The sequence below is a fragment of the Chlorocebus sabaeus genome, chromosome 25 (genome assembly GCF_047675955.1).
Source record: "Chlorocebus sabaeus isolate Y175 chromosome 25, mChlSab1.0.hap1, whole genome shotgun sequence".
In the NCBI taxonomy this organism is placed as follows: domain Eukaryota; kingdom Metazoa; phylum Chordata; class Mammalia; order Primates; family Cercopithecidae; genus Chlorocebus; species Chlorocebus sabaeus.
The window spans coordinates 27,411,465-27,433,939 of record NC_132928.1 but is presented as its reverse complement, the minus strand read 5'-3'; the positions used below and the strand labels follow the sequence as shown (position 1 = coordinate 27,433,939).

The 22,475-nt window shown below is 54.7% G+C and overlaps 2 protein-coding genes across 3 annotated transcripts; one reads left to right on the top strand and one right to left on the bottom strand.

Annotated features, from left to right (window-relative positions):
- The first annotated feature begins 767 nt into the window (after nucleotides 1–767).
- Nucleotides 768–13,536, top strand: GPR37L1 (G protein-coupled receptor 37 like 1). Of its 2 annotated transcripts, XM_007988949.3 has the most exons (3): nucleotides 768–1,498; nucleotides 5,784–10,562; nucleotides 13,252–13,536. In XM_007988949.3, exons 1-2 carry the CDS (start codon nucleotides 869–871, stop codon nucleotides 6,597–6,599), a joined length of 1,446 nt encoding a protein of 481 aa, XP_007987140.1. In that variant the 5' UTR covers nucleotides 768–868; the 3' UTR covers nucleotides 6,600–10,562; nucleotides 13,252–13,536. The 2 variants fall into 2 exon arrangements, 1 of the variants encoding a protein (XP_007987140.1); XR_496492.3 differs by lacking the exons at nucleotides 768–1,498; nucleotides 5,784–10,562 and adding an exon at nucleotides 10,585–10,853.
- On the bottom strand, nucleotides 11,482–22,460 carry ARL8A (ARF like GTPase 8A). The gene is made up of 7 exons (XM_007988940.3): nucleotides 22,163–22,460; nucleotides 16,073–16,153; nucleotides 15,702–15,775; nucleotides 13,784–13,877; nucleotides 13,536–13,603; nucleotides 13,229–13,299; nucleotides 11,482–12,592 (listed from the first exon to the last, which is right to left on the bottom strand). The coding sequence occupies exons 1-7, from the start codon at nucleotides 22,283–22,285 to the stop codon at nucleotides 12,543–12,545; spliced, it is 561 nt and encodes a 186-aa protein (XP_007987131.1). The 5' UTR covers nucleotides 22,286–22,460; the 3' UTR covers nucleotides 11,482–12,542.
- Nucleotides 22,461–22,475: the final 15 nt, after the last annotated feature.

Here is a 22,475-nt window from a genome sequence, read left to right as displayed (position 1 = left end):
GGTGCAGTGGCTCACATCTGTAATCCCAACACTTTGGGAGGCCGAGGCAGGTGGATCACCTGAGGTCAGGAATTTGAGACCAGCCTGGCCAACACGATGAAACCCTGTCTCTACTAAAAATACAAAAATTAGCCAGGTATGGTGGCGGGCACCTGTAATCCCAGTTACTCAGGAGGCAGGAAAATCACTTGAACCCAGGAGGGAGAGGCTGCAGTGAGCTGAGATCGCACCATTGCAGTCCAGCCTGGGCGACCAAAAAAATAATAATAATAATAATTAGAAATCTCTGGAATCAGATTTGGGTTACGGGCCTTGCTCTGCCTTTTATCAACTATGTGGCAAGTGACTGACCTCTACAAACCTCAGATTTGTGATCTGAGATTAATTGCGGGTTAATTGAGAAATCAGCTGAGTGCTAGGACCTAGGAAGTGTTTCACAAGTGACAGTGATGGTTATTGCTGAGTTTTGAATGGAGGAGCTGCCGTAGAATCAGGAGACCTGCACCCCAGTTCCCATTCTGCCCCACCTCCCTGTGTCACCCTAGGCAGGCCACATTTCCTTCCTACTCTCAGGGGCCTGAAGCAGGTGCCCTCTTAGGGCCCCATACCTGATGTGCTGTAGGGCCTGAGAAGTGGCGTCGTGGGTCGTGGAGGACGAGACGTGTGAGGGCAGGAAAGAGTGCTGTGTGTCCAGCAGAGGGCCCTGCCCGGCCCATGGCTGGAGGCTGGGAGGGAGGGCAGGCGAGTGTGATGCCAGACGCCTGACTGGAGGCGGATCCAGCCGGCCAGCTGCCTCTCTGGAGCCCAGCTCTTGGGCCCCTGCACTCACCTGCTCTTCCCGGGGTGGCTGCCTCCTGCTCATTCAGCCATGCGGTGGCTGTGGCCCCTGGCTGTCTCTCTTGCTGTGATTTTGGCTGTGGGGCTAAGCAGGGTCTCTGGGGGTGCCCCCCTGCACCTGGGAAGGCACAGAGCCGAGACCCAGGAGCAGCAGAACCGATCCAAGAGGGGCACGGAGGATGAGGAGGCCAAGGGAGTGCAGCAGTATGTGCCTGAGGAGTGGGCGGAGTACCCCCGGCCCATTCACCCTGCTGGACTGCAGCCCACCAAGCCCTTGGTGGCCACCAGCCCTAACCCCGACAAGGATGGGGGCACCCCAGGCAGCGGGCAGGAGCTGAGGGGTAATCTGACGGGGGCACCGGGGCAGAGGCTGCAGATCCAGAACCCCCTGTATCCGGTGACCGAGAGCTCCTACAGTGCTTATGCCATCATGCTCCTGGCGCTGGTGGTGTTTGCGGTGGGCATCGTGGGCAACCTGTCGGTCATGTGCATCGTGTGGCACAGCTACTACCTGAAGAGTGCCTGGAACTCTATCCTTGCCAGCCTGGCCCTCTGGGATTTTCTGGTCCTCTTTTTCTGCCTCCCTATTGTCATCTTCAATGAGATCACCAAGCAGAGGCTACTGGGTGACGTTTCTTGTCGGGCCGTGCCCTTCATGGAGGTGAGTGTGTGTTCTGTCTGAGCTCAGTTGGGAGGCTGCAATCCAGGGAAGGGGTTCAAAGTCTCCATCAGGTCCTTGGAAGTGGAATTTGTGGGTGTGCAAAACCTGAGTCTTGGAGCTCTGGCTTGCTTCTCCTCTACCTTGGAGAAGGAGACAAATACGGTATTGGTTTCTGGTTGCTCTCAAGAGAAGTAGGCAGGCCAGGGGGACAGGCGGGTATGTGGGGTCCCTGGGTTCCAGCCCCAGCCTGATCTCCTGCTTCAGGAGCAACCTCAAGGCAGGTCTCTCCCACTTTCTCCAGACCCTAAGCTGCCCTCTCCCTTCCTCAGCCCTTCTCCCCTGTCCCACCCAAGACCTCTTTGTCCTTTGTTGCGGTTCCTCTTCTTCCCTCTGTACCCTCTGCGGCTGTCCTGCTCCCACAGCTCCCTTCACCATCTCCTGCCTCCTGAAGGAGTGCCTGAAGGGAGAGCCCAGTTTCCTTCACACCCGTCTGGATCAAGTCAGCGTCCACTCCACAAGAATACAAGCACCAGAAGCAAAAGACTGCTCTGTTCTTCCCTCCCTGCTGGGATTCTCATTGTTACCATTGTCGTCTCCACCAGCAACTTCCTAGATCCTCTCTGAAAGGGAATACCTGGTTCTGGGCACTGGAGCTAATGGGGGGCTCTAGTCTCAGCTCTACCACTAACATACTGGGCGTCACTGGGCGTCACTGGGCAGGTTGGGAGACCAAGTCTCCCAACCAGGGTGGGTAGACCAGATGGTCCTTCCAGCTGGCCTGTTCTACACTTCTAAAGTATACCACTATGCCCTCACTTCTGGGAATGTCTACGATAAGTCCACGGGTGTCAAAGGATATGTAGAGCATAGAGAGACAACTGAAAACACCGAAGAAATATACTGATGTGTGCATTTATGCAAAACACAGCAAGGCCACCCTCTCTTTATAAGACAAAATAAGCAGTCTTTCAAATTTGGGCTGCATGGAGTGTAATGGAGTGACTGTGGCCTCCCTGTGAAGCTGCTGTTCCTTCATGAATGATGCTGTGTGACAAGGGAGACTTGCCTGGCCGGAGAAGGGCTCAGGATCAGGCACACGGACACAGGTCCTATTCCAAGGTCTGTCCCCACCTCATCATGTAACAATGATGATGTCATAGTTGGACAGACTCCCTGGGTCTCAGCAGTGGGTACAGTCCTTTCCTGTCCTTCCAACCCAGGGAGACTGACTAACAGTGGTCCAAAGGTACTCCACCCTGAAAGAAGACCCTGTGCTGGGCGCAGTGGGTCACGCCTGTAATCCCAGCACTTTGGGAGGCTGAGGCAGGCGGATCGCTTGAGGTCAGGAGTCCAAGACCAGCCTGGCCAACATGGTAAAACCCTGTCTCTACTAAAAATAAAAAATTAGCCGGGTGTGGTGGCACACGCCTGTAGTCCCAGCTACTTGGGAGACTGAGGCAGGAGAATCGCTTGAACCTGGCAGGCAGAGGTTGCAGTGAGCCGAGATTGCGCAGCCTGGGTGACAGAGTGAGATTCCGTCTCAAAAAAAAAAAGAAGACCCTGCAACTGGAGAGAGCCTTTGCCTCTTAGTTATCATCCTGTGCTCACAACCCAGGTGAGCTGGGCGTGCTTAGACACAGGACTCTGAAATTGAGCAGACTAGATTAGAAACTGGGCTTTTCCCATCACTCTCTGTGTGATTTGGTAAATTACTTTAACTGCCTAAATCTCCATTGCTTCATTGGTAAATTGGGGATAATAATAATAATAGCTATCTGGGTGAATTCTTAAGGGATTAAATGGGTGATGTCTATACAGTGCTTAGAATTAAAATCAATAAATGGTGGTTTTTATTTGGGCATGGTATAGAGGAGAAGGGGAAAAGGGCAGACACGTACGACCTCTTGCTTGCATGTGGCTGGTAGGTAAATGAACACCTGGCCCTCTCTGACTGTGGGTCCTGACATACGTAATGTCCTCCTGGGCCAGCCCCTCCACACCTCCTGGAGGATAGAGATGATCCACAGGCTGGTAAAGAGTCCTCCTTCTAGGCTGGGTGGTGGGACGGGTGGAGGAAGACAACACCCTTTTTCCCTTTTTTTGAGACAGAGTCTCACTCTGTCACCCACAACACTCTTTTTCTTTATTTGAGACGGAGTCTCATTCTGTCACCCAGGGTGGAATGCTGTGGTGTAATCTCAGCTCATTGCAACCTCCGCCTACCAGGTTCAAACAGTCCTCCCACTTCAGCCTCCCGAGTAGCTGGTACCACAGGCGGGCAGTACCATGCATGGCTAATTTTTGTAGTTTTGGTAGAGACAAGGTTTCACCATGTTGCCCAGGCTGATCTCCAACTGCTGAGCTCAAGCAATCTACCTGCCTTGGTCTCCCAAAGTACTGGAATTACAGGCGCGAGCCACTGCGCCTGGCAACACCCTTTTATAGGGAGGATCTCAGGATGGCGCTGAGGAAGGAGCAGGAAAAGGCAGCTTGGAATAAAACTTGAGATATTTTTGAGATGTAAAATAGAAGGACAGGGCCGGGCACGGTGGCTCACGCCTGTAATCCCAGCACTTTGGGAGGCCGAGGTGGGTGGATCATGAGGTCAGGAGATCGAGACCATCCTGGCCAACATGGTGAAACCCCGTCTCTACTAAAAGCATAAAAATTAGCTGGGCGTGGTGGCATACGCCTGTAATCCCAGCTACTCGGGAGGCTGAGGCAGGAGAATCACTTGAACCCAGGAGGCGGAGATTGTGCCGCTGCACTCCAGCCTGGCAACAGAGTGAGACTCTCAAAAAAAAAAAAAAAAAAGGAGAGAGAATGGCGGCGTTTCTACCCAAGCTTAAAGGCTGTGCCTCCACAGGCCTGGGCTCCCCTGCCAAGAGACGGGGTTGGGGTTCTCACAAAGGACCCTTGGTGACCGTGCTAAAAGCCGGGGATTGTGTTCCCCCATCCAGAAGAGAGAAGAATTTGGACAGGAGGGGGATCTGAGCACAATCTCTGAGTGTGGCCGAGCAGCGTCTGACGGTGCGGGAGGGTCCCCTCTTCCTTCCTGCTCTTTGGCACTCTCCTCCCCTGCTGCTCAGGCTGCTTCCTCTTGGCTCACAGGGTGGTTTTCCATGCGCTTGATGAATAGTGTGTGGGCATGGTGGGCACAGGCTGCTTGGAGGGGGGCCACTTCCCCACACAGCCAGGCCCTGGGCTTCTCCGGACAGGGCCAGGAGCAGGGACTCTGTGTGTGTGTGTGTGTGTGTGTGTGCACGTAACACACACACGTAAGCCATGTTCCCCAAGACCATTCATCCCATGCGTGCACATAATGGGGTGTGGGCAGTGGAAGGACCTGCAAAGATCCAGAACTTCTATGTCTTCATCTTGGTTCTTCCTTGGAGATGATTTTCCAAAGTCTGTCAGAGAGCAACAGGGTCTGTGGGAGCCAGGCCATTCATCCCCCAGCCTGAGAGGCAAAGAACAAGGGGGAAGGAGGCAGGTGTGTGTGCAAACCTTAGCCCCACCATTCATCAGCAGTGTAGTCCTGGGCAAGTCACTCTTCCTGCCTGAGCCTGAGCTTTTTCAGCTGTAAGGTGGTTGATTGGGAATGTGATATGTAAAGTTCCTGACCCATAGGAAAAGCTCATTAAATGGAGTTGTTACTATTATTATAATTCATTTCCTTCCTTCCTCCCTTCCTTCTTTCCTTCCTTCCATCCCTCCCTCCCTCCCTCCCTTCTTTCCTTCCTTCCATCCCTCCCTCCCTCCCTCCCTTCTTTCCTTCCCTCCCTCCCTTCCCCACTCCCTCCCTCCCCCCTTCCTTCCTTCCTTCCTTCCTTCCTTCCTTCCTTCCTTCCTTCCTTCCTTCCTTCCTTGCTTCTTTCCACAGGGTTTCGCTCTGTCACCTAGGCTGGAGTGCAGTGATGCGATCTTGGCTCACTGCAGCCTCAGCCTTCTAGGCTCAAGCCATCCTTCTAACCTCAGCCTCCAGAGTAGTTGGGACCACAGGTGTGCCTCACCACGACGGGCTATTTTTTTGTATTTTTAGTAGAGACTGGGTTCCATCATGTTGCACAGGCTGGCCTCGAACTCCTGGGCTCGAGTGATCTGCCTGCCTCAACCTCTCAAAGTGCTGGGATTATAGGTGTGAGCCACCGCGCCAGGCCCATTATTATAATTTCTATGCTTATCACTCCATTCATTGTCTAACTGAGCCAGAAGCCAGGTGTCCTTCCTTGTCCCCATAGGTTTTGACCAAGTGCGTCTCTCTTCCCTCACATCCTGCCCACAGGTCTCCTCTCTGGGAGTCACGACTTTCAGCCTCTGTGCCCTGGGCATTGACCGCTTCCACGTGGCCACCAGCACCCTGCCCAAGGTGAGGCCCATCGAGCGGTGCCAATCTATCCTGGCCAAGCTGGCTGTCATCTGGGTGGGCTCCATGACGTTGGCTGTGCCTGAGCTCCTGCTGTGGCAGCTGGCACAGGAGCCTGCCCCCACCATGGGCACCCTGGACTCGTGCATCATGAAACCCTCAGCCAGCCTGCCCGAGTCCCTGTACTCACTGGTGATGACCTACCAGAACGCCCGCATGTGGTGGTACTTTGGCTGCTACTTCTGCCTGCCCATCCTCTTCACGGTCACCTGCCAGCTGGTGACGTGGCGGGTGCGAGGCCCTCCGGGGAGGAAGTCGGAGTGCAGGGCCAGCAAGCACGAGCAGTGTGAGAGCCAGCTCAACAGCACCGTGGTGGGCCTGACCGTGGTCTACGCCTTCTGCACCCTCCCAGAGAACGTCTGCAACATTGTGGTGGCCTACCTCTCCACCGAGCTGACCCGCCAGACCCTGGACCTCCTGGGCCTCATCAACCAGTTCTCTGCCTTCTTCAAGGGCGCCATCACCCCGGTGCTGCTCCTATGCATCTGCAGGCCGCTGGGCCGGGCCTTCCTCGACTGCTGCTGCTGCTGCTGCTGTGAGGAGTGCGGCGGGGCTTCGGAGGCCTCGGCCGCCAGTGGCTCGGACAACAAGCTCAAGACCGAGGTGTCCTCTTCCATCTACTTCCACAAGCCCAGGGAGTCACCCCCGCTCCTGCCCCTGGGCACACCTTGCTGAGGCTCCAGCAGGGGTGGGGAGGGAGGGAGGGGCCGCCACCCCCCGGCGGTGCCTGCTGTTCTTTCCCCATAGGTCTTGCTTTGCTGCCTGTCTTGCTGTCTAGAGATGGACTTGGTTCCTCTTGTCAAGGTTTGGGAATGTCAAAGCCCCCTCCCCACGCAGGACCTTTCCTGTCCCTTGTGGGGCCTTCCAACCCTGTCCTTTCCACTGGTGGGTGGTGATGCTTCTAGGTCCTTAGAACTGCCCAGAAACTCTGCGTCCCAGCAGCTGGGAGCCAGAACTTTGCCTGCCCTCCCTTGGTTCCAGTCTCTCTTCTTGCTCTCTGCCTTGTAACCTGACCATACTTTAGTTGTGCCCTTCCCAGGCATCATCTTCCAACCCCCAACCTGGGGCCCCATCTTGGAATGGGGGCTCTTTGGGGGCTCCAGCTCAATGTGGCTCACCACACTCTTTTTTTTCTTTTCTTTTCTTTTCTTTTTTTTTTTTTTGAGACAGAATCTTGCTCTGTTGCCCAGGCTGGAGTACAGTGGCCTGATGTCAGCTCTCTGCAACCTCTGCCTCCTGGGTTCAAGCGATTCTCCTGCCTCAGCCTCCTGAGTAGCTGGGATTACAGGTGTGCACCACCACACCCGGCTGATATTTGTATTTGTAGAAGAGATGGGGTTTCATCATGTTGGCCAGGCTGGTGTTGAACTCCTGACCTCAAGTGATCTGCTTACCTTGGCCTCCCAAAGTGCTGGGATTACAGGTGTGAGCTGCCGCGCCCGGCCTCAATACACTCTTCTCTGGACTGGATCTGTCCCAGCCCTGGATGCCTCCTCCTACTGGTGCCTTCTTTTCTTCCAGAGGATTTCTCTCTCCTTCCTCCTCCTTTCTTTGGGATGCCCTGGTTGCCCTATCCCAATCTCCCTGTTAGGTGCTTTCCCATAGGAGGCCCTTCCTGAGAAACAATAAACTAGGTAGAACTACCCCTACACCCATCCACTTTCTTGTGCCACATTCTGGCAGGGCCCAGATGCACCTGGGCCTTCCTGGCCTGGCAATGCCTAGGGGAATTTCTGCTGACCTGGCCTGGCCTGTGGCTGATGTTCAGAACAGCCCTGTGGCTCTGGGGACTCCAAGGGTTTTATGGCTTTTGAGGGACAGAGAGGATGGAGGGCTCGGGGAGCCGGGGGACCTAAGTCCTCATCCTGGTCTAAACCCCATGCTCCTTGGGAAATCAAAAGCCTGGAAAATCTCTCTCCTGGAGCCCTCGTCCCTGCTATTGCCCTCTCTCCACAAAGCCCCCCTTGGAGGGAGGCCAGTGCTCTTTCCTCTGTGAGCCCCAGGACTTCCCAACCTTTGTCACTCTGAGAGCTGCTCTTGTTCAGTTTCTTAGAATGGACTGTTTTGCCTGTAGACGGCCCAGCTGCCTGCCCCGGCCTGCCCCGCCCAGCCCCCACTGCACCACCCTTCCCGTCAGAGCTCCCACTGCCCCCGGCAGACCCTTCATGCAGCTCCTCCTGTGGGGTCTTGCCCTTGAAGTCCCACTTCCCCCAGCCCCACCTCTGGGCCCTTCCAGAGGGCACCATTAGCCTTGTGGGTCCCTGGGAAGCTGGCACAGCATCAAACAGAAGTGATGTCTCAGCCAGGTTACCAATCACTCCCTGCCTGGGAGCTCAGCTTTCCTCAGAACCGCCGCCCCGTCTGAAGCTCTGTCCTGGGTCCCGCCGGACTTCTGCTCACCAGGCCTACCTAGAACTTCCACACGGGGCCTCAGGAAGGGTCCCGGGGGCCCAGGGACGGGCAGAGGCAGGGGTTCCGAGCACCCGGGGCTCCATTCTCCTCTGTCCACCCACCCACACTCCTTGGCCTCAGCCTGCCCTGTACCCAAGCTTCCCTCCCCCTCTCCTGGGGATCTTAACGGCCTTGTTCTCTCTCCCTGGCACCCACCCCCAGGGCGGGTGATGCCGCCAAGAGAGAGGGAGGCCGTTGCTAGGTGATGGCGCCGCCATGCGCACACCCTTTGTGCTGGGGAGTGACACCCACCCATTTCTCAGCAGACCTGTTGCCACGGTGACTGAAGCCCCCAGCTCTGTCTGTAGAAACTTCAGATGGCTGGGGGAGCAGGTTGGAGAGGGGACCAAAGGCAGGCCTGTCGCGCTGAAGCTCCTAGGGACCATTTCCTCCCCATTTCCCCAACTCCTTCTCCGCCCCCCACCAGGCCTGGAGGCACCACCAGCTTCCTAAGGGATACAGGAAGGGGCCGGGTGAACTGAGGTGAAGTCCAGGGCAGGGGAGGCAGACCCCTCAACATCCTGTTTGGGAGTCCTCCTCCACAAAGGGTGCCCTCCGCCTCTCCCTCCTGCTGGTTGGTCGACTCAGAGATGAAGGGGGAGAGATCGTGGCTCCAAGGCTCTGCCACTGCCACCTCCCAGGCCTGCCAACGTGAATGGCTTGCAGAATCAGTCAGCAGGCCAGCAGTCTTGGGAAAGAGCCACTGTCCCCGCAGCCTGGGCCAGCTGGGGGAACAATGTAGGGTTTGTTGCTTAGGGGTCCTAGGCTTGCGGGGGGGGTTGGCACATGGTGGGCGGTGGACTTGAGCTGGGATGCTCTGCGATGCCACTGACATGCTTGCTCACCCAAGGGCAGGCTTCAGACCAGCCCTCAGATCCTGATGCCAGGTTACGGGGATGAGGGGGGGGGAGCCTGAAATCCACTGCGTCTCCCTGCTCCACTTGGGAGTCACCTTCTCATCACTTATCCTGGAACCTGAGTGCAATTACTTAAACCCAGTCTCAGCTTCCTCATCTGCAAAATGGGAATAATCTGTCCTTCACAGAGGAGTATGGTCATTTAATGAGACAAGATACATAAAGCACTTTGCATAGTGCCCCAAACCTTTTATTCCTTCCTCCCCTTTGGGAATTCAATTCTCCAATGTGATGGAGCAAGCTTGGCCAGGGGATTCTTAAATGCATCCAGGTTTTGGCATCAAAGGGCCCCAAACATGACAAATTACCTATACTCATGGTCTGTTCCCTGTTCACCTTTAATAGGTTGTGTGTGTGTGTGTGTGTGTGTGTGTGTGTGTGTTTTTAAGAGTTGGGGGGGGGGTCTTACTATGTTGCCCAGGCTGGCTTTGAACTCCTGGGCTCAAGCAGTCTTCCTGCCTCAGCCTCCTGAGTAGCTGGGACTACAGGTGTGTACCACCATGCCTGGCTGAACACTTACTTTTTGAAACAGGAGCTCACTCTGTCACTCAAGCTGAGTGCTGTGGTGTGATCATAGCTCATTGCAGCCTCTGTTTCCTGGGCTCACACAATTCTCCTGCCTCAGCTTCCTGAGTAGCTGGGACTGCAGGTGTGCACTACCACGCCTGGCTAATTTTTGATTACTTGTAGAGATAGGGTCTCACTATTTTGTCCAGGCTGGTCTCAAACTCCCGGACTCAAGTGATTCTCCTACCTTGGGCTCCCAAAGTGTGGGATTACAGGTATGAACCACTGCACCTGGCCCTTGAACAAATTCTTTAAGTCTTATTAGTACCTGCTGCATGCCGGCACTCTAGAAGGAGGATGCTCGCTTGCTTCCTGGTAACCAGGTGTCTTATCTCAAACCTCGGTCCTCACTGAGGATCACAGGATCTAGAAAGGCACCTCGGCCTGGAAACAGCCCCAGATGAGTGAGACTGCTGGTCCTCTCCCAGGATCCCAGGCCCAGGGCAAACCCAGACAAGCTTGCAGCCAGGAGAGGGCAGGGGACAGAGCCCTGGCCCCCCTTCAACCTCCTTAGCCAGGAGGGCATGTCCCATTTTCCTTAGGAGTTGGGAAGTACCCTAGAATCACTTAGCTTCAGATGCCAAATTCCATCCACATTCTTTCCTCCAACTCTCCAGCAGTGGGGAACTGCCTCTCCAGGCAGGGCACTGCTCTGACAGGTCTGATGACGGCCTCCAGGAGGAAGCTCTGGGCACCAATGAAGGTGAGGGGCTGGGGGGCCCAGGATGAGGAGTCAAGATCCCCACTCCCAGGACTATGGGACAATTTGGCTCCTTTTTCCTGCAGTGGGAGGGGTGAGAAGGGCTGGGGTGTTCTGCAGGGGCCTGCTCCATTTTCCAGGGTGAAGGAGAGGCCGAGGGAGGTGGAGCGGGAGGAGGTGGGGCTTACTGTGAAACTGGGTCAAGATGGCCTCGGATTTGAGCAGGCAGGGCCACCAGGCTCTGAGGCAGCAGCTGTGAGCAGTGCCGAGGGAGGACCAGTCTGACGGTGAACGGTGAGGTGGTGGGGAGGGGCCGACTAGAAACAGGCAGAGGAGCGAGGGCAGGCCTCCTACCAGGAAACCCATAGCATTGGCACTAACTGAGAGGCAGCAAAGGTGGTGACACTCCCCCAGGCTCTGTGGGCCCAGCCCTACCCCTGGAGCACAGTTAACTGGTTCTGGGGTAGGAACTGGGGGCCAGAGGGACAGGGTTCTGGTTCTGGCTCAACCTTGGCTGCCGGTGAGATCCAGGGCCTGGGAAAGAGGGGCTGAGGCCTGAACTGGGCCTAAGGAGAGCACAGCTCAGTTTGCACACAAAACAGCACCCAGCCCTGTCCCTTGCCACCTCTACCCAGCCCTGGGCAGTTCTCTCAACAGAGCTTTGCAGCCCCACGTGGCAGCTGCTGGCTCAAAGCTGGCTACATGAAAGTCTGAAAAGAGAATGAGAAGGAGGTGGCACAAGAGCCTGGACGCACGTGTGGGAGGCCGTTTTGTGCAGCGCCATTGTGCTCCCCGGGCGGGCATGTGCTCGCGCTCCGTGGCTCTGTTGGTGCCCACTGTGCAGGGGTGTGCTGGTGGCCCTGTGGGCCTGTCGGGCAACCCATGCCAACTGCGGAGAAGTAACCGGCACCATACACCCCCCCAACACAAAACTGGTCATTTATTTTTGTTGTTGTCATTGTTATTAGGAGGCAAAAAAATGTACAGTTACAAGAATCATTTTCCAAACAGAGGTTAAATATGAGCTGAAAAGTGTAAAAAAGGAAGAGGAACATCACTTTACAAATCATTAAATTAAACAAATAAACAAACAGAACCCAAAGAACCAACCCCCCATGCTGAGTTCTCTCCTTGTGCAACTCTGCAAAATGAGAACAGAAAATGAAGTGGGCTGTGGAAGTGGGGGCCCTGGGGAGGGGCGGGAGCTGGGAGCCAGGAGCAGGCAGGAGGGGGCTGCTGGGGCATGGATGCTGGCTTTCTGCCCCGTGCACCTGGTGGTTTCTGGTACCTGGTCGTACCTGGTGGCTCTACCCAGGCTGGGGACCGAGGGGAGGGGCCCCCGGAGGCCTTTGCTAGCCTGTGGGGTTCAAGCACTGCCAGGACAAGCCAGACTGGGCGGTGGAAACACACGGGACAGGGGGGTGGCCACCAGTGCCCAGGCTGGTACCTGCCGCAGGTGCCAGTCTCCACCTCTCCTGATCTGAACTTGCCCCAAGTCCACCTGCGTCTCCCTCCTTTTCTCCAGACTGCCCCCTCCCAGATCCTGAAAGCGATGCCCTGCAGCATCAAATGGTTGATTTTAGTCTTTGCTTAAATTAAAAAGTTAAAATATATATACATATATATACTGTACACACAGGACAATAACAGAGAGTGTTGAAAAGGGAGGTGCAGGAGTGGGCCGGGGAAAAGCCAGGGGTGGGGGCTGTGGCCCAGGGTTGTTGGGAGGGAGGCAGGGCTGGGTGATGGGACAAAGGCAGGGGGGAAGGGTGAGAAGTTAGGGGACCAGAATGGGGGGCAATGTATTTTACAATAAAAACAGGAGTTCAAACCTCAGCAGAACAGGACTCTGGGGTCCCCAGAGGGCCCTCCTCACACTGGGTGAGGAGGGGTGGGCTTAGGGGGACGATGGGGGTGGGCGGGGAGCTCGGCTTCAGGTTTAGATGACGACGGTCCCTGGTCTGAGGGAGAAGGGCTGGAGTCTCAGCTTCTCCGTGACTTTGAGTGTTGAATAAGCCACTGTAGGGTGATGTCTGAGAGGCGAAAAGAGAACAGCTTAGAAGGCCTGCAAGTGCTGGCCATGCTGGGGCAGCAGAGGCCTAAGAAACCAAACCTAAGGGTATCAGAAGTCCAGAGGTGCCAGGAGGGATGGCGCACACCTGGAGTCCCAGCTACGTGGGACGCTCAGGTGGCAGGACTGCTTGAACCCAGGAGTGGAGTTGGAGGCTGCAGTGAGCTATGATCACTCCACGGAACTCCAGCCTGGGTGACAGAGCGAGACACTTTCTCAAAAGCAAACAAACAAGAAGTCCAGAGCTGGCAAGCGCCACACGGCCCTGAACAAGTAGTAGCGGAATCCAGGTGCTGGGAAAGAGACAGAGCCACAGCCTGTCAGAGCCAGCAGGGACCTGAGAATCACGGGGTCCAGCCCTGGAATCTTAGAAGTGAGGCAGTGAAGCCCAGAGCAGGGATCAATTTCCCCGAGATCACACAACCACTTGGGGACGAGCTGGGATAGTGCCCAGAATCTGGGCCACCCAGCTGCCTTTTCCCCAAGAGCCACAGGGCTTTGGACTTAAAGGAAAGTTGTGGAGCGAGAACCTTTGAGAGCCACTAAAACACCCAGAAATGCCTCTCCCCTCTCCTCCCCTTTCCCCAATCCTACGCACCAATGTTGTCCTTTTCTTTGCAGGAGATGGAGTAGCAGCAGATCTCTCGGTCCTGGATGGCAGACAGATTCCTGGAGGAAACCAGAGTAGAGTCCACTGAGGCTACGCACGTCCAGGGGGCCTGGGACTAAGGGACAGCAGGGCCTTTTTCTTAACAGGCTACAATGGGGAGGGTGAGGTGCCTGAAAAGATGGGCTCTGCTGCCACCGTGTGGCTAATACTAAGAACAGCAGCAAGCCTAGGCTCTTGGTCTGGTGGTTGGGGAATTGGGAGAGCAGCAAGTAATATAAAGAGCCACCCAACTCACATTTTCTCAATCAGCTCCTTCTCATCCAATGCTCCCGGAAGGTCTCGCTTGTTACCCAGGACTAAGACCTATGGAGAAGCGAGGGTGAGGATGAGGTCTAGGGCAGCTGTGCCCAGGTTGTCTGGGTGGTGAGCTGGCCTCCTGGGTCCCGTTTCCTCTCTGCGCCCCTACTATGCCTGGCTTTTACCTGCCCCCAGTGACTTCCCAGCCGAGCTCCCTCCCCATCCCGCTCCCACAGGTCTGCTGACCGGGATGCCCTGCAGCTGAGGTTTGTCCAGTAGGTTGTGGAGCTCGTTTTTAGAGGCCTCAATCTTCTCCTGGTCAGCAGCATCCACCATGTACCTGGGGAAAAGGGCAGGGTGGGGACAAGCATGTTGACACCACAGGCTGGGGTGGTGCAAGGAAGAGAAGGAGCTGCTGCTTGGAGGAGAAAGCATCTGTTGCAGCTTGGTCACTTCAGGATCCATGGGCTACCTGGCCTGGCTCAAGGCAGGTGCTCCGTGGATGTGTTCTGAGTCTATGGGAGCGAACAGCTGCGGGGACTCCTGGGGCCTGCCATTAGCCGCCAAGTGCTACTCTGGGGAAGCCATTACTCATGTGGAAAAGCATGGGCCCTCTGGGATTAGCTGTAAGACCCTCTCAAAGTGACCCACTTATGTTTTCATGGAAAGACTAAGTAAGGTTAGAGTGAAAAAAGCAAAGGAAACCTTAGAAGATTTCTTTTAGCAAGATACTTTTTGTTATCAGGTTAAAAAGCAACCTGTTGTTTATTCTAAACGATCTATTGTTTGGGCATATATATATGTAATACATTTTATTATTATTATTAATATCATTTTTGAGATGGAGTCTCACTCTGTAGCCAGGCTGGAGTGCAGTGGTGCAATCTCAGCTCACTGCCACCTCCGCCTGCCAGGTTCAAGCGATTATCCTGCCTCAACCTCCCAAGTAGCTGGGACTACAGGCGCATGCCGCCACACATGGCTAATTTTTTTCTATTTTCAGTAGAGATGGGGTTTCACCGTGTTAGCTAGGATGGCCTCGATCTCCTGACCTTGTGATCCACCCGCCTTGGGCTCCCAAAGTGCTGGGATTACAGGTGTGAGCCACCACACCCGGCCTATTAGTTTTTGAGACAGGGTCTCACTCTGTCACCCAGGGTGGAGTGCAGTGGTGCAATTACAGCTCATTGCAGCCTCAGCTTCCCAGACTCAAGAGATCCTCCCACCTCAGTGGTCTGAGTAGGTGGGACTACAGGTGCGTGCCAGCAGGCTCAGCTAATTTTTGTACTTTTGTAGAGATAGGGTTGTGCCATGTTACCCAGGTTGGTTTTGAACTTCTCATCTCAAGTGATCCGGCTGCCTTGGCCTCCCACTGTGCCCTGCCATTTTTCAATGTTTAAAATTTATTTTATTTTATTTTTTTAAAGACAGGATCTTGCTATGTTGCCTAGGCTGGCCTTAAACTCCTGGGCTCAAGCAATCTTCCTGCCTCAGCCTCCCAAGTAGCTGGGATTACAGGTGTGTGGCACCATGCTCAGCCAAAAAAACATTATTTTTAAAAAGCAAGAGAGGGCTGGGCGCAGTGGCTCATGCATGTAATTTGGGAGGCCGAGATGGGCAGATCACCTGAGGTCAGGAGTTCGAGACCAGCCTAACCAACATGGAGAAACCCCATCTCTACGAAAAATACAAAATTAGCCAGGCGTGGTGGAGCATGCCTGTAATCCCAGCTACTCAGGAGGCTGAGGTGGGAGAATTGCTTGAACCTGGGAGGCAGGAGGTTTCGGTGAGCCAAGATCACGCCATTGCACTCCAGCCTGGGCAACAAGAGCAAAACTCCATCTCAAAGAAAAAAAAAAAAAAAAAAAAGAATCGTTTAAATCACACAAAATTCAAGACAGTGGTGACTTGGGTTGAGGGGAGGGAGACAGTTAATGAAGAGAACACACAGGTGTCTGTTTCTTAGATTGGGTAGTGAGCGCTCAGGGCATTTATCCAGTGAGAAACGAGCAGCATGCAAAATAAAGGCAGGCCACGGACCGACACTGTGTCATGAACTGAGGATTATGTCTAATACAACCCTGCGCCTCTGAGGTCCTCGAAGGTAGCAGGGCTAGGGGAGCCAGGTAAGGCTGGAGTCTGGGGATGCCTCCCGTGTACTTACACGATGGCGCTCACTCCTCGGCAGTAGCGCTCCCACATGCTGCGGAAACGCGGCTGTCCCCCAATGTCCCAGAGCTGAGCAAGAAGAGGGTGAGATAGCCTCAATAGTGGGCAGGCCACCAAAATGGTCTCAAATGCCCCCTCCTACCCTGCCCTACTCTCCTCTGCCTCCCCGGCTTTCTCTCCAGTTCTCCCCCCTCTCCACCCCACTCTCCATCTACCTTAGAAGTCTTCTACCGTCTTTTCCCAGCTCCTCAGCAGGGGGACCCTGGCCTCTGCCCCACTTGAACTCGCTCCTCCCAGGGGCCTCCATTGCCCTCCCCAACACACACACACAGAGTCCTCTGCACCCCCTAACTTCCGAGCCCTCACCTTGATAGTCACATTCCCTTTGGTGATTTTGCGCATGTTGAAACCCACGGTGGGGATCATGTCCTCGTTGAACTGTCCTGACTGGAAAGAAGACTCAGAATGGGAAACGGTGCCAAAATCGACATGTCCTAGCCACAGACAAAGAGGCTGCAAGAACCATGCAGAGGCCAGGCCAGAGCGTCCTAGGCGTCCCACCGTGGGGTACTCTTGCTTGTCCCGCGCTTTTAGGCAGGATGGGCTATAGCCAACCTATGTGTCCTGCCTACACTCGGGGCTGCCCTGTGAAGAGACCCACTTTTATCAGTCTCAATCTCTCTGCCTAGACTACGGGAAAATTCTTCCTCAAGTCTAACGTACATCTCTCTGTAGTAACTGATGCTACTTTCTCTCCAGTGGAGAGGAAGAAGAAATTACCTCCCAGGAAGAGAACTTGAGGCAAGTCATGTTCTAACAGTTAAGGACGATCTCAAGAAAGCAGACGCATTTTTTTTTTTTTTTTTCCCGAGACGGAGTCTCGCTTTTTCGCCCAGGCTGGAGTGCAGTGGCCGGATCTCAGCTCAATGCAAGCTCCGCCTCCCGGGTTCACGCCATTCTCCTGCCTCAGCCTCCCGAGTAGCTGGGAATACAGGCGCCTGCCACCTCGCCCGGCTAGTTTTTTGTATTTTTTAGTAGAGACGGGGTTTCACCGTGCGAGCCAGGATGGTCTCGATCTCCTGACCTTGTGATCCGCCCGTCTCGGCCTCCCAAAGTGCTGGGATTACAGGCTTGAGCCACCGCGCCCGGCCGCATTTTCCAACTAAAAAGTCAAACTTTTTGGGGCAGAGTATATTGGTCTTCCTGAAAATGCAGTGCACGCCAAGCAATTTCGGGATTATCCATGGTTTGGTTTATTTGTACTGTACTCCAGTTATTGGGAAGGATAACCCACACCCTATATTGCCTGCTTACTGATGTATGTGTCTCCTCACTAGAAGGAACACTTCCTGGGAGAGGACCCCCATTAGTAAATGTTTGCTGAATACTGCGGGGTTGACTGTAATTCCATTTTCCAAAATCCATTCTGTATTGTCTCTAAGATTTCTGGATTCTTCTAAACCACCTGCAGGCTTCAAATAAGGCCAGACCCAACTCCCTCTCAGGTCATATCTCCATGTTCACAGGTAGGACACTTCTGCTTATCCCCTGGAAGCAGGCTAAAGAGATGGGGCTCAGCCGGGCGCAGTGGCTCACACCTGTAATCCAAGCACTTTGGGAGACTGAGGGAGTGGATCACGAAGTCAGGAGTTCGAGACCAGCATGGCCAACATGGTGAAACCCTGTCTCTACTAAAAAATACAAAAAAATTAGCTGGGCGTGGTGGCACGTGCCTGTAATCCCAGCTACCTGGGAGGCTGAGGCGGGAGAATCGCTTGAACCCAGGAGGCAGAGGTTGCAGTGAGCTGAGATCATGCCATTGCACTCTAGCCTGGGACTACAAAGACTCCGGCTCAAGAAAAAAAAAAAAAGAGAGATGGGGCTCACTCAACTTTGAACCTGAGGGTGATAGCCCTGTTCCTTTTTTTTTTTTTTTTTTTTGAGACAGTCTCACTCTATTGCCTAGGCTGGAGTGCAATGATGCAATCTCAGCTCACTGCAGCCTCTGCCTTCCGGGCTCAAGCGAGTCTCCTGCCTCAGCCTCCCCGGTAGCTGAGACCACAGGCATGTACCACTACACCCAGCTAATTTTTGTATTTTTAGTAGAGACAGGGTCTCACCACATTGGCCAGGATAGTCTTGAACTCCTGACCTCAAGTGACCCACCTACCTGGGCCTCCCAAAGTGCTGGGATTACAGGGGTGAGCCACAGTGCCCAGTCAAGCCCTGTTCCTTTACCAATCCCTTTTCTCCCACCAGCTGGCAGGAATAATTTGCCTTGGGTTACATGAAGAAATCAGGGGCCCTGACCATTAGCCAAGATGTAGACGATTGGTTCTTATTTCGTGCCTCCAAGTCCACATGAAGACGCCTGATTAGAGTGCTTCGATTCCTCCCCCACCCCATCTTTTTTTTTTTTTTTTTTTTTGAGACGGAGTCTCACTCTCTCGCCCAGGCAGAAGTGCAGTGGCAGATCTCGGCTCACCATAGCCTCTGCCTCCTGGGTTCAAGCGGTCCTGCCTCAGCCTCCTGAGTAGCTGCAACTACAGGCGCGCGCCACCACGCCTGGCTAATTTTTTTTTTTTTTTTCTATTTTTAGTAGATACAGGGTTTCACCATGTTGGCCAGGATGGCCTCGATCGATCTCCTGACCTCATGATCTGCCCGCCTCGGCCTCCCACAGTGCTGGGATTATAGGCGTGAGCCACTGCGACCGGCCCGATTCCCTTTTATCTGCAGGAACCACCCATTCGTCAGGGCCCTAGGATGATGTAAGAATGAAGTACCCAGGACTGACACCCAATGACAAGGTCCAGCAGCAGTTTCCAACCTGAGCCCCACAGTTGGGCTTCAGAGATCCCCTGAACCCCCTGAAATTGTACACCATCTGTGTGTGCATGTGCAAAGTTTTGTTTGTATGTACATTTTTCTGGAGAAAGGGTCTCTAACTCCTCTCAGATATCAAAAAGGTCTGAGAGCCCCAAAGGTAGGAATCACTGAGGAAGAGGAAATGGCTTCTTCTGGCTAAGCAGGGAGAATTAAGTGTGCTGAAATTACCCAAACCCCAGCAGCATGCTGCAGTCTACCCCATCCCCATCCACAGAGTCTGAGGAAGGAGGCCCAGTTCTTGTTTATCTCTCATCCCGGGGGTGCTTGGATAAGAAACTTGAACTTCTCTGGACCTCAGGGTTTCTGAATGTAAAATCGGGGAGAAGGGTTTCGGTCTCTTAGGAACTGTAAATAAGACTCACAACGTGCTTGGAAATGGTTTCTATATAGCATGGAAAACCATCACTGCTCTTTGACAACTAGAAGATCCACAGGCTACCAAGTAAATGAGAAGCCCAGCCTGGCAGAATGTGACCTTGGCAGAGAGGGATGCTAGGAGGGCCTTCAAGGAGCCAGGCTCCCCAGCACCAGTAGGTCCTGTTCAGCTGTGAATTGGAGATAAGGTGGAATCAGATTATGACTTAATTTCGCTGCGAATGCCTCCCTGTCTCATAGCTCTTTATTTAAGGTTGGAACTAACCTGAAGTCATGCAGCCCAACCTCTTGTCTCAGACTTCAATCCCTTCTGCCCCATCCCCTCTTGGGTCAGTTCCAACTATCAGAAAGTTGTTTATATTGAGTTAAAAATCTGGCTGGACATGGTGGCTCATACCTGTAATCCCAGCACTTTGGGATGCTGAGGCGGGCAGATCACCTGAGGTCAGGAGTTTGAGACCAGCCTGGCCAACATGACAAAACCCCATCTCTACTAAAAATACAAAAATTAGCCAGGCGTGGTGGTGTATGCCTGTAATCCCAGCTACTTGGGAGACTGAGGCAGGAGAATTGCTTGAGCCTGGGAGGCGGAGGTTGCAGTGAGCCGAGTTTGCACCACTGTACTCCCAGCTTGGGTGATAGAGTGAGACTCTGTCTCAAAAAAAAAAAAAAAAAAATCTATCATTCCTAGAATTTCCACCCATTGTTCCTAAGTCCCCTTGGGTACTCCAAGACTAGTTATTCCATAGGACAGTCTTTGACACTTTTATTGAAAATGTGTTTCCTAGGGCAAAACACCTCCCACTTTTCTAGCATCACAACTTTTTCAGAACTCAAAGGATGTTTTAGGTTCTTTGTTTGTTTTTGGCCTCCCAAATTGCTGGGATTACAGGCGTAAGCCACCACGCCCGGCCGATGTTTTAGGTTCTTAGAAGCATTGTATATAATTTCTTTCCAGCTCATATTAACCGGCTGAGCAGCTAGACACATTAAACTCAATTTCTATTTACAGCTAGACCTCATAGGGTGAGTAGAAAAAACCCAATGCCAAAAGATCTGAGACAAACAGAGGCCAAATGAACAGGCAAAGGTAATTCAGAAATCCAGTGGTAGGCACGGGAACAGAGCCCAGGGCTCCCAACTCTTCGTTTCTTACTGGAAGACACTCAACTGTGATTATACACGGGGTGGGCAGAAATGCCAGTGTGGTAGCCCCAGAGGAGCTGAAAATGCTGGAGTGACCAGAACACTGGAATTCCAACTGCAGCCCACACTGGGTGGTTTTCCTTGGGAAGCCTCTTTAAAGAAGGGAATTTAGCTTGCCTGCTCTTTTAGATGTGGCAGCAGAAGTGGCAAATTTAAGATTAAAAAGGGGACCATGTGGGCTGGAGATGGGGGACTTTTCCTCTACATCACAGAAACTCTTGACCCTGGCATGGGAATTTGGGACTCTTGGGTTCTGTTTCTGGTCTGCTATAGTCTCCAACTCTCTGGATACGATGCTGGTCTAGAGGGGGCCCTCCTGTCAAAGGCTCAACTGCAGACCCAGAAACCGAACCCACCTGGGTACCTGTAGATCCCTGTCCCAGAGCACAGCTGTAGTAACACCCTGGGGAATGAGGAGATACCTAGGCCCAGCTGCATTTCTCACACCTAAATGCCTAGAAGCCAAGCCACCTAGGCCTGCAGAGTCAGGTCAGAGTCCAGGTGTTGTGTGCCTGCTCTGGGAATCCAAGAGCCTAAGTCAATGCCAACTTTAACCAGAGGGTCTCTGACCCAAAGGGCAGAGCGTAGGCAGACAGAGCCCAGGGGCGTTAGCTCCGAAAATTACTGTGTCAAAACCGCAGCATTGGCCTGAAGATCTTGCCCTGTCAGATCAGGAGACAGGAGACAGAGACACTGGGTCGAGGAAGGGCAGAGGTCATTTGCAGAGCATGTTTGGGAAAGGAAGCCAGTGTTCAATCAGGGTGCCCACCCCTTGAGCCTTCCATCTGCCTTCATGCCTCAGGTCCAATGAAGTGACATCCCCTGCCTTCTGGGATGCTGAGAACTGTCCGGGAGGCCCATCTTCTGCAAGGCAGGGCAACAACATGACAGGTGGAGGTACCTAGGCTGGCTGGACACATTCCTCTGCTGACCTATCTCATCAGCATCTGTGGTCACTATCTGGCCAACTCACAGTTGTTGGAAACCTCAGCTTTGGGACTGGGGCCAGGTCCCTGGACAACCCCAGTCCCTGTCCCACACTTCCTCGACCCACAAGCCCTGTCTAGCCTAGCTCTGACAGGCAGGCCGCAGCCATTACTGCAGCCTCAGCTCACACCCATGGAGCTCATCTTCCCCTTTTTTTGAGAGAGATTTTAACTCCTTCCCCACCACTCCCCTGGCACTGAAAGACTTACAATCACCCACTTCAGTTTTGACTACCCAAAGCCCTTAGAGCCACTCTCCTAAGGCCCCAGCGGGCAGTGCCCCTGCACCTCATCCTCTCTTGTCGGGAGCACCTCCTCCTGCAACTTCTGAGCCAGACGGAGTCTCCAAACTCCGGTTACCATGCCATCCTCCCTGGACCCCCGGCTAGACACTGCGGGTCGGGGAGAGGTTGGGGAGGAGTCTGGGCTTGAGCCAAGGGCCTCAGCTGAGTCCTCTACCCCCGGGGGATACCTCCCCTCCCCCTCAATAGGGCCGGGGCTTCCTCTTCCGGCAAGGAGGGGTTAAGCCCTCTGGGTGGGGCTGGGCTTGCTCAGACCCCCGCCCCAAGCCTCTCGGCCGTCCCGTCCCGTGACCCTCTACCCGCGGGACAGGAAGGCCCGGGCACTTTCGCTCCGTCATGCCCCCTTGCGCAGGGGCCAGAGGGAGCCCGTCTCAGCCGGCAGCTGGTCCCTCCTGCCTCGAGAGCCCCACGGTGCCGCCTGCCCCGTGGCACCGGCCCTGTCTGTTAGTCCCCCTTCCCCTGCCCCCAGCCATGCAGTACCGGCCAGGGTGAGAGAGCAGGTCGCGCGCCGCTCCGGTCCCCCACGGCACGGGCCGTACTAGGCCCCAAGCACTCGGGGCCAGCTCCTCCCCCGCCCGGCGCCCGGCCGTGCCCGGCCATGCCAGGCGGCGACCCCGGCTCAGCAGGGCGCGGCGCGGGCGGGGACAGGCCCGACCCGCGGCCCGCTCCCGGGGACCCCGCACCCGACGCCCTCGTACCGCGATCACGTTGACGAAGGTGGTCTTGCCCGAGTACTGAAGCCCGACCAGCGTGAGCTCCATCTCCTCCTTCCAGAATAGGGCCTTGAACCAGTCCAGCAGCTTGTTGAACAAAGCGATCATGGTCGCTGCCGCCGGCCCCGCCCGGTGTCGGGTCCCCGCCGCCCCTCGCTGCCCTCGCGCTGCGGCCCGGAGCGGCCCCTCCCCGGTACGGCCCGGGTCCCGCGGCTCGGTGCGGGCGGAGGCTCGAGCGCGGCGGCCGACGACTCGCTGCCCCGGAATCGGCTCGCCGATGGGTGTGGCTTCAGCGCCC

Coding starts and splice junctions, on each gene's coding strand:
- GPR37L1 (XM_007988949.3), top strand. CDS start 869: ATGCGGTGGCTGTGGCCCCTGGCTGTCTCTCTTGCTGTGATTTTGGCT. Junction 1,499..5,783: donor GGGCCGTGCCCTTCATGGAG/GTGAGTGTGTGT, acceptor TCCTGCCCACAG/GTCTCCTCTCTGGGAGTCAC.
- ARL8A (XM_007988940.3), bottom strand. CDS start 22,285: ATGATCGCTTTGTTCAACAAGCTGCTGGACTGGTTCAAGGCCCTATTC. Junction 13,604..13,783: donor CTCAGCTGCAGGGCATCCCG/GTCAGCAGACCT, acceptor GCTTCTCCATAG/GTCTTAGTCCTGGGTAACAA. Junction 12,593..13,228: donor CAAAGAAAAGGACAACATTG/GTGCGTAGGATT, acceptor TTCGCCTCTCAG/ACATCACCCTACAGTGGCTT.